The sequence below is a fragment of the Mustela lutreola genome, chromosome 8 (genome assembly GCF_030435805.1).
Source record: "Mustela lutreola isolate mMusLut2 chromosome 8, mMusLut2.pri, whole genome shotgun sequence".
In the NCBI taxonomy this organism is placed as follows: Eukaryota; Metazoa; Chordata; class Mammalia; order Carnivora; family Mustelidae; genus Mustela; species Mustela lutreola.
In genome coordinates this window covers 73,078,251-73,094,045 of record NC_081297.1, presented here as the reverse complement: position 1 = coordinate 73,094,045, position 15,795 = coordinate 73,078,251, and the positions used below count along the sequence as shown (strand labels likewise).

Here is a 15,795-nt window from a genome sequence, read left to right as displayed (position 1 = left end):
TATTATTATTCCTGATTTTACAGACAAGGAAGTTAATGTTACAACCTAGCTAATGTGAAGCAGAACTGGGTTCACATCTAGGACTTTCTAATTCTGAAAGCTCTGCTCCTAAGCCACTTCTTAAAAGGACAGTGTACAGTACTAAAGTTGAGAACTCTTTCAGTAAAATTTTGGTACCTTTGATTAGAGACAGATTATTTAACCTCTCTGAGCCTTGGTTTTCTCATTTCTAAATGGAAATCATTTATTCTATGATTATTTTTTATGATTTAAAAACACGTAAAGAAAGCAGTTAGTTCTATCTTGTGCATATTTCCTGAATAAAATTTATTTATCACGCTAGTAATTCTCATTTTAAACTTTAGTATGCTTGTAAGAAAATATTGTCTACTCTGCAATTGATCACTTGGCAATATATTTCCATTTTTTATAAGCCTAGAGAATCATAATTTCATGTAATTTCTCATCACCTTAGAGGGAGAATTTTATATATTTAATATAATAAAATTCAATGGAAATTCTTCAAATGCTGTTTTTCTTTTCATCCTGCTTTTTAAAAATTTAATATGCATAAAATTGGACATTTACATTGTTCATTCTTACAAAAGAATAAAAATACTTTTTAAAATAGGGGGGATGTTTGTCTTGTCATGTACCATTATAACAACTCTGTAAGAGATGCCAGCATATGTTATGTGGAATAAAGGCTGGTTCCCGTTTGATGGAAAGGTTACCCCTGCACCTCATTATGCTGACTGAAAGACACAACATTATCTAATGCAGCACATGCCCTTATCTGTCCAATTACTTAATGTTAAGTTTGCATTGCACAGTCGCCCATATTCTTTGGATTCAGACAAGTGCATTATAAAATGGATGGTCCCAAATGAAGAATTAGAAGATGTGTTTGCGATTCATTGGAGCCCATTTAATTTTGACTGTAAGAAAGAGATAACAAAAGCATCCTTCAAAGTAATGTGTCATTCTAAGACATACCCCCATAGCTAATGGATCTGCAGGTGCAGTGGGTGAGTTGATATCCTAAAACGGTGCATTTGGGTTTGTTTTGACAGCTTTGGCATTCACTGATGCCAGATTAACCTAAGAAGGAAAAGAGAAAAAAAAAATAATACAAGAATCAGCACTTTCATCCTTTGTATAGAGCTTTAATTTCATGACTAATGAAGCTACTCTGCTCTTTTATTTAGTTTTATTTTTAATTTTTAGCTGTATTTGATAAAGTGAGAAATGGTGCTAAGAACATATTTTGTAGCTAGCAAGGTACTGTTAAATTTAGTTGCTATCATCAGTAATAAAAGAATAAATCTTTTTTTAAAAGTAGCAAAATGTATAGATTTTTTTTAGCCATGAGGAGGCCTGTGTTAAAGCTATAGCTTCTGTACTTGTAAGCAGTGTGACCTGGCTAGCTCAGTAACTTCTTTGGGATTCATTTGCCTTTCCTGTCAAAAGAGGATAACGCAGGGCGCCTGGGTGGCTCAGTGGGTTAACCTTTTGCCTTCAGCTCAGGTCATGATCTCAGGGCCCTGGGATCAAGTCCCTGATAGGGCTCTCTGCCAAGCAGGGAGCCTAGTTCCCCCTGCCTCTCTGCCTGCCCGTGATCTTTCTCTGTCAAATTAATAAATAAAATCTTTAAAAAAAAAAAAAGAAGATAATGCTACTTCTCTGTATACATATTTCTCAGTGCTGATCCAAGTATCCAGTTAGGTACGGTATGTAAAAATTATTTCTGTGTTCTAGATGAATCTTTTATTAAGCACAGCTCCTTCATTCATTCAGCAAACTGTCACACACAAAAAAATGTGGATACCTAACACATTGGATTAAAACTGGTTGTACATATATACTTGTTACTATAGTAAAGAAAATGCATTTTCAGGCTAGAATCAGATTCTATTTAGGTTGTTATCATTAGTGCTACAAAAGTATTTGTAGAAGAAAAAGGAAGGAACAAGAACCATAACACTAGTTCTGGCAGTTGCAAGTTGATAGAGGAAGACAAGAAAAAAAAGCAGCAATCAAAGCCACGGTGATATCTGCACACTACGATTCAGAAGAACCCATTATCGATTGTAATTTGTTTTGTTTGAAAGCAAAGTTCACATGTGCATTAGATGCTTTTGTTCTTAATACACAGATAGAAACTAGGAAGTTTTAATTCTTTTGCTTAACTTAAATAGTGTATATTTGGTTTGAGTTCTTCATAACAATCTTGCTGTGCATTCTGATGACTTCAGTTTGTAGCATTCTTTTCTGCCCATCCAGCATTTTCTCCAATGACTTATTTTTAGATTATCATTCTGTTGAGTAGTTAACAAATTTACTCTGTACCACCTGTGTAAAATTCCTGTTTAAGATCAAAGCCTAGATTAATAAACAGCCTGTAATTTCAGCTTGATAAGACCCTAAAACATTAATATTTTTATGAACTATCTCAGACCCCGTATTGTTTTTACTGACTATGGAAAGGACATCAGTTTAACAGGATAGATGCATTAGGAATGTTAGCAGTCTGCTCCACCAGCAGAACAGGAGATCGATCATAAGAGTTACAAGTAACTACTCTCGTTTGAATATCCAAATATTGTACAATTCATTTGATTTTGTTAACAGCTAATCAGAAAGAATATATATTTAGAAGTAGAATAAAAGCAGAGGTAAAATGTTAATCTGTACTTTAATGCCTTTGGTGTTCTAGATTCTAGAGCATTACATTTATAACCATTTGAATCTCTTCCTAAAAAACTTAGTTTTAAATCACAATGAGATTTTGATGCAAATTAAAGTGGAAAGTTACACTCATGGTAACATTATTTCTGTAAAAATGGCTCTACAAGTTAAGCAGTAATTAAGAAGAGCTAAGTAGTCAAGAGTCTATTTTGAGTCAGGGGCCTGTCTTCCTATACTCCTTGATTTTCACAGTTTAGGATTAGTTGTAAACCAGTTTTTATACTGTTAAATAAAACACCAAAGCTCAAATAGGTACTTACATGCAAATTATCTAAGCTTACAAAATCTAAAAGTAAAATTGGCAACATTAGTTTGTTTTTAATAAACTGAAAGATAATTATGACATCAGCTTAATTTTCTTTTTAAATAATTTTTAGTCCTGTGATTGAAACACAGAAGCACTCTTTTTTTTTGGGGGGGGGGGCAGGGGATCGATTTTATTTGGGCTTCTCACAGTGGTTATAGCCACTCTGTCTTCAGAACAATCACAGCACAGGAAATGCGTCACTGAGACTGCCCAGAAATCTTATTGCTTAAAATACACATATTCACAACAACTGACAAATGGTGATGTGCCTCACACAGGAATGTGTTAGCATTTGCAAATCTTCCAACTGTAGCACCAAACCCTCAGCCAGATCAACCCCTTCCTTCTCGGTCAGGTCACCGGGAAAACCAGATTCAGTCTGATCTCTCTGACCCCTATCCAGTCCTCCCACTCTCTCTTTCCATCTCTCTCCTGGCAGGGGCCAGACTGTGTGACCGCTGGAAATGAACCTGGCTCCAGCGGCTGCGTTCACTTGTTCTCATGCCTGGAGGGCAGGACGCTGCAGTGACCCCAATAGTTAGCGCGCAGACCCGCACCCCATTCCACCCCGGGGGGAGGAAACTTGAGAGGGCCAGGATTCATCCATGTGATCAGTTAACTGAAGCAGAATTCATTTTGGTAAAACAGAAGCACTCTTCTAAACCTCTTCAAGGAATCACTTAGACTGAACTCATGGCAGAAGGAAAAATGTAAAGACTCACTTTTCTTAACCTTTCACAGTAAAAGAATATTTTGTTTATTCATGATTAATTCAATAATTTTCTATTTTTTCCTAAATACTTTATTAAAATCTTTTAAATGATTTATAGTTAAAAGAAAGCTTTGTTTGTTCACTCTTAAATTACTTTGGATCCAAAAGTTGAATAAGCTGCCTTGTGCTTAGAGTGATTTACTTCCCTGAAAGGAATCATGATTTGCACAAGTATTCCTGTTCACACAAGGTTGAAGGCAGAATAAGGGTACCTAGGTGTTCATACTCTTGTCAGATAGGTATGTTATATTTCAACACCACCTGTGAAAAAATGTCCCATAGCTGCTAAAGCTACAACTGAACATTGAAAGCTAAATGGAGGACATTAAGTCAATAATCAACCCAAGATACAAAACATTCTATTAGAAGGTACAGTACCTTTATTACTGTCTTTTATTTTAGTACCATGAGTTCAGTGAGTAATCTTTGAAAAGCAAGTCAATCTCAACTTACTTATTGAAGCATGTTAAAAGAGCTTAAAATAAACCTTATGAAATGGAAAAAAATTCAATCTAACATAAGCATATTCCATTTTGAGCTCTATTCTAAACAAAGAGGCTAATATTGATTATAATAAAAAGAATCACAGTGAAATGTTTTGGCAAATAGTACTTGACCTGATGAAAGCAATATTTGATTCAACAAATTACAGTATAATAAATTATTCTAAGGTTATTTTTGAAATTATTTGCCTGTGACCACAATACTTGTACTTAGAGTTAAACATACAAAATTTGATTTATTCATTGATTTTAAAACAGCAAGTTCTTTGTTTCTTGTTTCTTGTAGCATGTAGAGTTTTAACTTCAGAATATAAATTATGGGGCTTAAAGGGTTTCCAAGAGTTATTTTAATATCCCGCCTTCAATATGTATTTTATCTAAAGTGCTACAATTATCTTTTAACACTTCTGTGCACTCAGTTTTTATTTCTAATACTTATGTGGTGACAGTTGAATAGTAGAATAAAATCTCTAATATATTAATTCCTAACCAGAAATGGAAATCATCATATGGTCTATAGACATAAAGAAAGTCATACATGTTGTTTGTTTTTGTGCAATTACTGTGCATTATTCAACAAGGAATTTACACGGTTAACATAGGGGAAGTTGTGAAGTATTTATCTTTGAATCACAATTATTTGTTGGGATCTGCAGCTTAGTAAACGGATGCATTGCTTTGAGCCCTCTGAGGAAGGTGTGACTATTTCCCACCAGGAAAGATCTGGGGACTCAAGGAATAACTCATCTTTCATATGTTCTTTAAAATGTTGACAGATCTGGGAATGGTACCTCCGACTGAACCACAGCAGTTCTATGTAAAAACAGACTGTCCATGTAGCCGAGCAGCTGATCTCTAAGTGCCTCCAGTGCATGACAGACTAGGCTTTGTGTACCTGTTCAACTCCAGTTACATGCAAATGCAGGAAGACATACCATACAATAAGATTCAGGATGCAGGAGCCACTGGGTGGCTCAGTGGGTTGAGTCTCTGCCTTTGGCTCAGGTCATGACCCCAGGGTCTTGGGATTGAGCCCTGCTTTAGGCTCTCTGCTCAGTGGGGAACCTGCATCCCCCCCCCACCCACCGCCTCTCTGCCTGATTATGATCCCTCTCTCTCTGTCAAATAAATAAATAAAATAAAAATAAATAAATTGTATGATAGAGCGACTATCCTAAAGGACTTTCAGGGAGAGAGAATAACTGGGAGAAAACCAAAGAAGAGGCCATTGGACTTGGCAGTTAGAAGCAATTTTGTGATTTTTGAGAGAGCGATTTCAGTAATATATATAAAAAAAAAAGAGGTTATGGGTTGTTAAAAAGAGGTTATAGAGTGAAGTACAAAAAAAGCCATATATCAGTTCTTTGCTGTTCTGTGACAAGTGTTTGATGGCATGGAGAGTAAGTGGAAGGTAATATTACAGATAATTTTTAAAGATGGAGAGACTGCAGAGTCGAATCCAATAGAGTAATTGAAAACTGAAGGATGATGTAAGAAGATAAGAGTGTGGGAGAGTTGGAGTCCCTGATGGGGCAAGATTCTAGAAGAGATTTAGAAACTGGGTAGTGAGAGAACCAGAAACAGTTTTAGATTTCTAATATTTCCAGATATTTTGGGGGAACATTATCCGATATTAGTGGATAGGCACTCTTTAACAGCTCTTTGTAGATTAAAGCATAAAACTAACACCACAACAGTAAATTATTAGAAGGTCATAGGGTTTAAAATAAGAGCAGTGAAATATTTTCCCAACAAAGTGGATGTAATCTTTCAAATTCATATTAAATAAAAGGACAGAGAAAAAAAAAAAAAAAAAACAGCTGTGTGTGGGGGGAGGGCAAATTTGCTTTGTTACCTCTGGCTGAAGAAAACCCCTACTTTCCTATGCCACTAAATCAATGTTTGTCTTGGCAGTAAAATAGATTAGATATGTATTACTATACTATGAGGCATTGTTATTATAATTGAGTAGATCATGTATACAACTTGTCTTTCCTAGTGAAAGTAAAAATTCATGGTTTTTGTAGTGAATAAGAACTCTAGTGCCAGAAAAAAATTACATAACCTCATTTTTTCATTGTTTCGTTTGTTTGTTTGTTTCAGCGCCTAACGTGGCTCCTTCAGATGTCGGAGGTGGGGGTGGAAGCAACAGGGAGCTGACCATAACATGGGTAGTAAGTATTAATAAGTTGTATATATCAGAGGCTGCTTTACCTACCCTTAATCTCAAATTGATTTTGTTTCCCAAAATAAATCAAAACAAAAGACATGGCCCAGGATGAACTGTTTTTGTTTTATTTTGTTTTGTTTAAATATAATAAGAAAAATTCTAATGGACCATTAGGGAAATTATCAACAAGCAGAAGAAACTGTGAGTTTACCAAAGATTCCAATTGTACATTTTTTTCTTCCTTAAGTGACTGTAAAGAGAAACTGAAGTTTAAGTGGAAAGTAATCTACTCTTATTCTACATATGGTTGTTATTTCATTCATTTATTGATTTATATCTTAACTGAGTCAAAAGCTTTCTAGTGAATGAGTGTACACTGACCACTTTTATTCATGGTCAAGATAGAAACAGAGGCCAAAGATATTGGTTGTTCGTTTTCTTTGGATTTCCATATCTTCCACCTTTTCTTGATTTTATAACTACCTGGAGAAAAGTAGGAATTTTGTGGCTTATGTTGGAATAATATAAACATTTTTGTTATTTTTGGTGAAACAAATTTTTGCAATGTATTCTAATCTAAGTGAAATGTGAACTTTATTTTTTAAAAGAAAATTACAGAAGAATACCCTTTATAACCATAGATGCAAAACTTAAAAAAAATGTTGGCAAATTAAATCTGGCAAAATACTAAAAGAATGATACACTGTGATGAAGTAGAGTTTATCCCAGAAATGCAGAGTTGGTTTCACATTAACAAATCAATCAGTATTACTCATTATATTGGCAGAATAAAGGAATGAAATCATAGGATCATCTCAATAGATCAACATTCATAATTAAAACATATTCATGATTTTAAAAGTCTAAGTATATAGAAATAGAAGGGAATTTCTTATACCAGATAAAGGATATTTGTGGAAATCTTACAGTTAATAATAATGCTCAGTGGTGACAGGCTTAATATTTTCCTTCTAAGTTTGGGCATAGGGCAAAGATATCCCTCTTAATGTTGTAATGGAGGCCCTAGCCAGTGAAATAGGTCAAGAAAATGAAATAAAGAGCACAATGTGTGTTTGTACACAAAATTCTAGGGAATCTATAAGCAACTATTAGAGCGAATAAGCACATTTTAAAATGTTGCAGGATACCTGGTCAATATTCTAAAGCCAATTGTTCTTTTATATTTACTGGTTTGCTGCTAATAAAACTTAAAACCAGAACAACAACAACAACAAAAAAACAAAGTTGCAAGAATTACACTACATGAATTCAAAACTTTCTAAACCTACATTAATTAAGACAATGTGATACTGGCATAAAGACTGATAAATATCAATGAAATAGTGAGCTCAGAAATAGACTCACACGCAAATAAACAGCTAATTTTGCAAAAAGGCACCAAAGCAATACAATGGGAGAAAAGAAACATTTTTCAGTGGAATGTACTAGATAATTGGATATTCAATTGGGAAAGGTTTATCCAAAAGGAATCTGAATGTTCTTCAGCATTGCTTTTGTCCAATACACTGAAGTGATGAGTTAGTCCTTTTCTATTTAACATTAGTAGCGTATTATCAGTGAGTCAAAATACTATTTCCACTCTTGTGGTAGTATCTCTACCACAGAAGTATTATTTTTTTGTTTTGTAAAAATAATATTTTAAGTTAGAAAACAACAGATTTTTATTGGTAGCTCCAATGTTAAAATATAAAGTAAACAAAATTACCCATGATCACACAACCCAGAAATCACCCAATTTGACATTTTGGGGCAGTCTTTCTAGTCTTCTATGTATAAAGTCATAAAATTTGTATAATTCATTTTAAAATTTAATATTATTTTATATATAATTTTGCAAGACTCCTTGAGATTTTATTTTTATTTAAGTTATATTTTGTATATTATAATATATTTTATCATTTTTTGTTTGCATGGAATATGACAACATTAATTTTCATTTCAACATATTTTCATGACATCTGTAATTGATTTTCAAAAGACAAATTTTAACTGCAAGCTTTATCCAACTTGTACTTCTAACAGACATCTATTTCTGGAGTATATGCCAAGCTTATAATGACTTCTTCTATGGAAATTGTTCATTTCACAATCCTCTATCCAAAATGTAACTTTACCTAAGGCAAAAAAAAAAAAAAAATGAAAGAAAGAAAAAAGAAAGAGAATAAAATCAAAGCCCAAAGCACAAGCAATAATAAATTACCAAAATTATTTTTTTTTTAAATGACTGTCAGATTTTACCTGGCCTACTATGGCTTAGTAAGCAGTTCCTATGCAAAAATAGATCTTGGATGTTAAGGGATCCATTGGTCTAAAAGATTAAACAAATATTCCAGAAATATTTTGAACTCACTGTGGTATGGTAACCCAATTTTAATTTATAACATTTTCTCTGGACAGTCAAACCCCAAACACTTAAAAAAACAAAACACACACACAAAAACACAACTTTTGTATGAGCATCTGATTTTATTTTTTATTTTTTATTTTTTTTAGAGAGTGAGAGTACACACATGCCTGAGTGTGCAAGAGCAGAGTGGAGCTGGGGGTGGGGAGGGGTAGAGAAAGAGAAGGAATCTTAAGCAGGCTCCACACCCAGCACAGAGCCCATTGCCAGTTCCATCTCATGACCCGGAGATCATGACCTGAACTGAAATCACGAGTTGGTGGTTCAGCAGACCATCTGAGCCACCCAAACCCTCAGTACCTGTATTTTTTTTTTTTTAAACTGGAGTTTGCTTTTGCTCTTGAAACTTACTTTGATCACTAGTGTAATGGGTTATGATAAATCTGTCTCAGAAATCATTCAAGGGACTTGTTATTGATACATTCAAAATATTTTGTTAATTTTTTATGACCTGTAGAAGAGTTCTGTATCAGAGACTAATGTCTGAAAAACACTGCATTTCAACAGGATATTTGAAGTGAGAGATATTGGTGGTGGAGAAAGCTGTGATAGTACAAAGTTGTCTGAATTAGGCAGGTAACATTTACGTAGGTTACATGTTTATATATATCCACATACCCATTAAATATTTTTAGTGTTTAATTACTGCAGACAGTCAAAGAGCAGAACCTAGGCTCCAAAGGACTTTGAGAAGTGCAGAAAAAATAGCAGGTTTTAATCTCTGCAAACAATGAATTGGTTTCTATAGGTGGATATTCAGCAAAAATTGACTCCATTCAGTGCACTGTAGTCATATTTTATTCTTGGCATTTAAGTTACATTCTTAAGTAAGATTTAGGAATAAGATGTTGAATCTCAAGTTATTTGATTTATAAGCTTTAGTGTCAGTATAACATATATAAGTATAGCTATTAGGAAAAATTAGAATATTTTACTCTTTTATATGTAGCTTGATTTTTTTTAACACAGTGGGTATCTTTCAGAATAAGATGGGAAGCTTATCAAAAATTCATGATAGAAAGTTTATTCTAAAAATTTTTAAATCAAGTCTCTGGGGATACAGCCTGAGAATCATTATTTTTCCCCCCAGTTTTACTGAGCTTTTTGTTTTTTAATTTGAAAAATGTTTTCCATTTTTGTTAGGATGTGAAAACTTTGTAGCTGATTCTGGTATATTGTAAATTGCAAAAACTAGGGAGATAACTATCTAATAAGAAAAATGTTTAAACGAGTGTAGAAATATTATATTTTCAAATAATGTAAAAACAGTAAGTTTGTACATCCTTGAGATCATGCTTTAGGATTTACAGTTCTAGCCATCATGTTTAACATAAATATATTCAAGCGGCTGTGGTATATTAACTTCAAGGTTTTTCCTCAAGACAACTTAACTTTGATTTTTACAGTATAAAAGTAAATATACAACTTGCATATTTATCTTTTTGACTAAAAAAGATCAAATGATGAGTATTTATTAGAATTAGCTTTGCCATTATTTAAAAATAATGAATTGTTAAAGCTGACATGAACTTCTTTATTGGACAGTTGGCATGTCTAATAATAAGAAAGTCAGAAAATAATGCCAGACAGAGCACTTTCTTCAATATTGTGTCAGACAGGGGCCCATAGTCAGCCCCCTACAGATGAGGGCAGTAGCATCTCTTCCTTCACCTTCTCTCTTTTTCCTTCTGTCCAGTTTCCACTGTTTGATTATAAGACAGATATCTGGAGTCTTGTACTCTCTTACCATTGCCTTTCAACTCTAAAGAAATTAATTTACTCATTCTTTAAATATTTCTTGAGGCTCTTTTCTTAGGTTCTAGGGATAAAGATAAATGAAATTCATAGAAACTCTGCCCTCATGAAACTTACATTCTAATAATTGAGAGAGAAAATGACGTAGATAAATAAGTCAAGGGTACGGTGTCAATCATGGTAGTGTTAAAGAGGAGAAAATAAATCAGGGAGGTGGGCCAGAGGTATTATGGAAAGAGTCCTGAAATGACAGATTCTGTGGCCAGGGAAGACTACAAGTAAGGTATCTTGACCTCAATAAGTGAGGGAAGCGGCCTTCTGTTGTATGAAAGAGCATCCTAGGCAGAAGGAACTGAATGTAAAAAGGCTCAGAGTGGGAGCCCCCCCCCCGCCCCCCACCCACCCTGAGATATTCCAGGAAGAGCATCCTTGGTAAGTGAAGTCATTGCTTGTTTGAACATGTTTTTGCCTTGGCATTTTCAGGCAACACTAACTTATGAACATGTTTTTTTTTAAGTACATTATTACAAAGAACATTCTTCCCTGTGTATTGTTATTGTTATTTGCATTGAATTTTCCCCCGTTAACTGTATTGTTTAAACCTATTTAATATTTCAATTTCTATGTAGCCTCTGTCAAGAGAATACCACTATGGTAACAATTTTGGTTACATAGTGGCATTTAAGCCCTTTGATGGGGAAGAATGGAAAAAAGTTACAGTTACTAATCCAGATACTGGCCGCTATGTCCATAAAGATGAGACCATGCGCCCGTCCACTGCATTTCAAGTTAAAGTTAAGGCCTTTAACAACAAAGGAGATGGACCATACAGCCTCACTGCAGTCATTAATTCAGCACAAGACGGTAAGTAAAAGAAAGACCTTACTAATATGGTGAAGGAGGGGAGATTTTTTTCATAGTACTAGGCATTTAGTAAATGAGTATTACTTTGATCCAGATTAAAATGTCATTCTATCCACTTAAATACAAGAATGCCTCCAAAATCATTTTCATCCTTTAGGTCATGTCCATGATAGTTAGGAAATCTCCACTAAAATAATCAGGTTAGACCCCTTTTCCTGGTCTCTTGCTTCTAATTTTGAAGTCAGAAATTCTCTATACTTGATTGGAACCTTGGTAAGTCGGCATTCATAACATTTACTGCTTATAAATTACTGAACATATTTTGGGGGGAGTAAAATTGCCCCTTTTTAACCCCAAAATTGTGTAATTATAGCATTTGTGTAACTTTTCTGTCATTATGATAGAGTGCTAAAATTTTATTAAAGGAAATTGAAGCATGATTCTATGACAAAGCAGTCAGAAAAGCAGTTGAACTTCTTTCTTGGGAAAGGAAAAATTTGTCTGGAAGACTACTTAGGGGATAAATATATAGATACTGGCTCTCTTTGTTTTTCTAGAAACATTAACTGATCTGAGTATGCTCATAAAGGACTCTATAGGTCTATGCTAAATATATAATTTTATATTACACATAAAGATATTGATTTCTGATTTCCTATTTAAGCTACCATACTTTATATTATGATTTTCCTAATTGAAGAAAGATTAGGCCTTCTTATTTTTTTAAAGATCTCCTTGTTATAACTCCCTAATCATAGGCACTATGTAATTATTATTGGCTAGAAAAGCAAATACGGATTTCATTGGCTTCTAACCTAACACATTTGTCCTTTACCAAGTTCTCTTTTCGCATATACGGAAGCACAAATGGAAGAGGGTAAATACTTAAAACTATAAGATATCCCTCTGATCTCTTAGAGGAAAAACACTCTATTTGTTTACCTAGTTTGTCTATTTTTACTTCAAAATAAACAATTAGCTGCCCCATAGAACTCATAAATGCTCTTCAGTCATAGACTTACTAGTTTTCATATTTGTTAAAAATTTAGTATGCACAATGCAGCCATCAAAAGAAATTAAATCTTGCCAATAGCGTTCAATGGGGCTAGAGGGTATTATGCTTAGCAAAATAAGTCAATCAGAGAAAGACAACTATCACATGATCTCCCTGATATGAGGAAGTGGAGATGCAACGTGGGGGGTTGGGGGGTAGGAAAAGAATAAGTGAAACAAGATGGAATCAGGAGAGAGACAAACCCTAAGAAACTCTTAATGTTACAAAACAAACTGAGGGTGGCTGGGGGGAGGGGGTTAGGGAGAGGGTGGTGGGGTTATAGACATTGGGGAGGGCATGTGTTATGGTGAGTGCTATGAAGTGTGTAAACCTGGCTATTCACAGACCTGTACCCTTGGGGCTAATAATACATTATATGTTTATAAAAAAAAATTTAAAAATTAAAAAAATATTTAGTATGAATTCAAGTCATTCCATGATCTTTACTGACAATGCAAACATGAAAGGAACCATAGATATATATATGAATATATATGTGTGTAAGTACATACACACCCTTTTTAAGTTGGTTAACTAAATACATAGAAAGAATAAAAAATAGAAATTATTTAAGTTTATAATCAGTTCAGGACTTTTTAGTATCCAGTAATAAATCTTAGATTCTCTGTGCTTGTTCTGATTCAGCCGAAATATGATAACTTGACTCAGTGTTGCCAGTTTAAACAATATGAGTACATCTCACAGAGGAAATGAAAGTAAAAAAGCATTTTACAAGTTATCTTCTCACCCAATATCAATTTTTTATTGCTTTATTTGATGCTAAAGTAGTCAGGCAAAAGGCCATGATTGTCATCTCTTTAGTCATGGCCATCTGCATTTAATTATATTTCTTTCCTAAATGTTTCATGGGTCTCATAAAACTTGCATGTGCTGAAACTTGTATAAGTGTTCATCTTTTCTTTTACTGCTAAGAAATCAATCATAGTGCTACACGTTTACTGTGATTCAGAAAAGCAACAGTGTTCTTGTGCAGGACATTTTTAACATAAAAGAGGATTATGGCTTGTTAATAAAAGACAATAAAAATTGATCATTCTTGCTTAAAGATTTCCTTAGTTTCTTTGTATACTTTTCAAAAGGGATGTGAATTACTTTTTTTTCACCAAACAGAGGCCTTTTTGATACATACTTGACTTGATGCCCAGTCGGAAGATTAGACTTATAAAAGCTTTCCTGAGCCCAAGAAGCAGTGGATGTCACAACTTGTTTCAAAGGATCTTAAAAAAAAAAAAAAAATTTACACATAAAAGAGAAAGAAGAAAGTGTCTCTAACTAGTATCTTTAGTTTGTGTAAATACAAACTAAAGGAAAATTGAAAATTTCCTTTCAATTGAAAATTGAAAATTGTGATAAACAATGTTTTATAATAAATACCAAATTTCCTATTTTTGATGATTTAACATTGATAAACTAAATATAATAATTTAATCTGCATCCATGGGCTTTCTTAAGCAGATTAGTTGGGAGAAATGCAGAAAAGAATACAGTTCTTATAGATAATTGGAGAAATCCACGAAGCCTTTCATATTTTTCAAAATTATGTGCATATATATATGTGTATAAGTCTATGTTAACATTCATGTGTAGATGACTGTGTGTTCATATATTATTGATAATTATGAAAAAAGGAATATTAGTAAAACCAAAGAAAAAGGTAATAAAATTATTGGACTTATTTTATTTTACCAATATGAAAATTACTTGAAAATATTAAAATACAGTTTTAATCCATTCATTCAGCAAATGGTGCTATGTGAATTTTGTTATATAAGCATCTTACATAAAAATATAATGTTCTCATCAAATTTCAGCTCCCAGTGAAGCCCCGACAGAAGTAGGTGTAAAAGTCTTATCATCTTCTGAGATATCTGTTCATTGGGAGCATGTTGTAGAAAAAATAGTGGAAAGCTATCAGGTGAGTTTAATTTTTATCAAACTACATACATTTATTCGTAAGTATATTGGTATAGGTTTTTAAATAGGTTGCAGCTTTCAGTGTTCTTTGGCCATTGATTTATGTGGCAACTAATACTGTAATCCAATCCTTGTGTTTAATATGTGAGGCACTTATGAACTAATTGTTAAGAATAAGGCAGAGATTCCTAACTGGCGTATTTAGGAGAGCTGTAGAGTCCCATGCATTCACAAACAGCTGAAATAAAAACTAGGGTAATAACACTCATGGTTAAACAAGATCTTTTCAGACATTCTCATAAAATGCCAGTGAATTTTAAGTTATTTTGGAAATCAGTTTGGTAATTTATGAAAGCATCCTTACAATGTTTATTCTGTTTATCTCAATAGTTCCATTTCTAAAAGTCCCTATAAAAGAAATAACTATAAAGTAGGCCAAACATGTGTCTCATAAAACAGACACATATTTTTATAAGGGATCTTTCATAAGATCACAAATATGTGATCTATAGGTAGAAAATTGGGAACATTCAAATATCCCAAAGAAAACTTCCCTTGATTTGAGTCTTTAAAGACCAGTGGGAATAGCCAGATCGAAGGGGGAAGATTTGTGTTGAGTAAAGGGAAAAAGGCCTTGAAAACTGAAGCTGTGATCATTGTTGGGGTCTTTAATATGATGCTAGCAAAATTTAGATGTAATTATGCAGAGACAGTGAAATCATCTCGTATTTTTAAGCACAAAGAGTGAATATTAAGAGAAATTGGCAGCAGCCTATCTTTGCAGATGAGCAAATGGATGCCAAAGAACCAGTGACTGCCCCACCACAAACTGAGTGTCAGAGGAGTATCGAAAACTTAGCTCTTCTGGTTCACAGTTCAGGGCTTTATGCCAAACCACAGACTCCTCTGTTTCAGGCAGTGAATGGACAGTGAGGGCCCTTCTGAAGTCACAGGCAGTGAGCTGCTGGCCCGATCAGCTAGCCCTTTCAATTCTGGTGCTCTCCCTTCTTCATCTGTCCATGAAATATTAGCTCCTCTAGGGCAGGATTTTGTCTGCTTTCCTCTCAGTGCCAAGAACAGGGCTGAGCCCAGAGTAAACACTGAACAGATACTCACTGGGGGCTGATAGTGATACTCAAATATGATCAAATCTAGTGTTACAATCTGACCTTCTCAAAGCCATGTTTCTGATATATGACCACAAAACCAACCCAAGGCTTTCAGTTTTAAACATGTAAAATATCAGGAAGCTCGTTTTTTTT

The 15,795-nt window shown here is 33.9% G+C and overlaps 1 protein-coding gene across 2 annotated transcripts in view; it reads left to right on the top strand.

Annotated features, from left to right (window-relative positions):
* CNTN1 (contactin 1) overlaps window positions 1-15,795 on the top strand; it is a 354,959-nt gene that overhangs the window by 290,646 nt on the left and 48,518 nt on the right. For both annotated transcript variants that reach the window (XM_059185639.1, XM_059185640.1), the window contains 3 exons: window positions 6,434-6,504; window positions 11,310-11,544; window positions 14,431-14,534. In XM_059185639.1, the coding sequence (XP_059041622.1) occupies window positions 6,434-6,504; window positions 11,310-11,544; window positions 14,431-14,534 (410 nt within the window). The remainder of the gene's footprint in view (window positions 1-6,433; window positions 6,505-11,309; window positions 11,545-14,430; window positions 14,535-15,795) is intronic.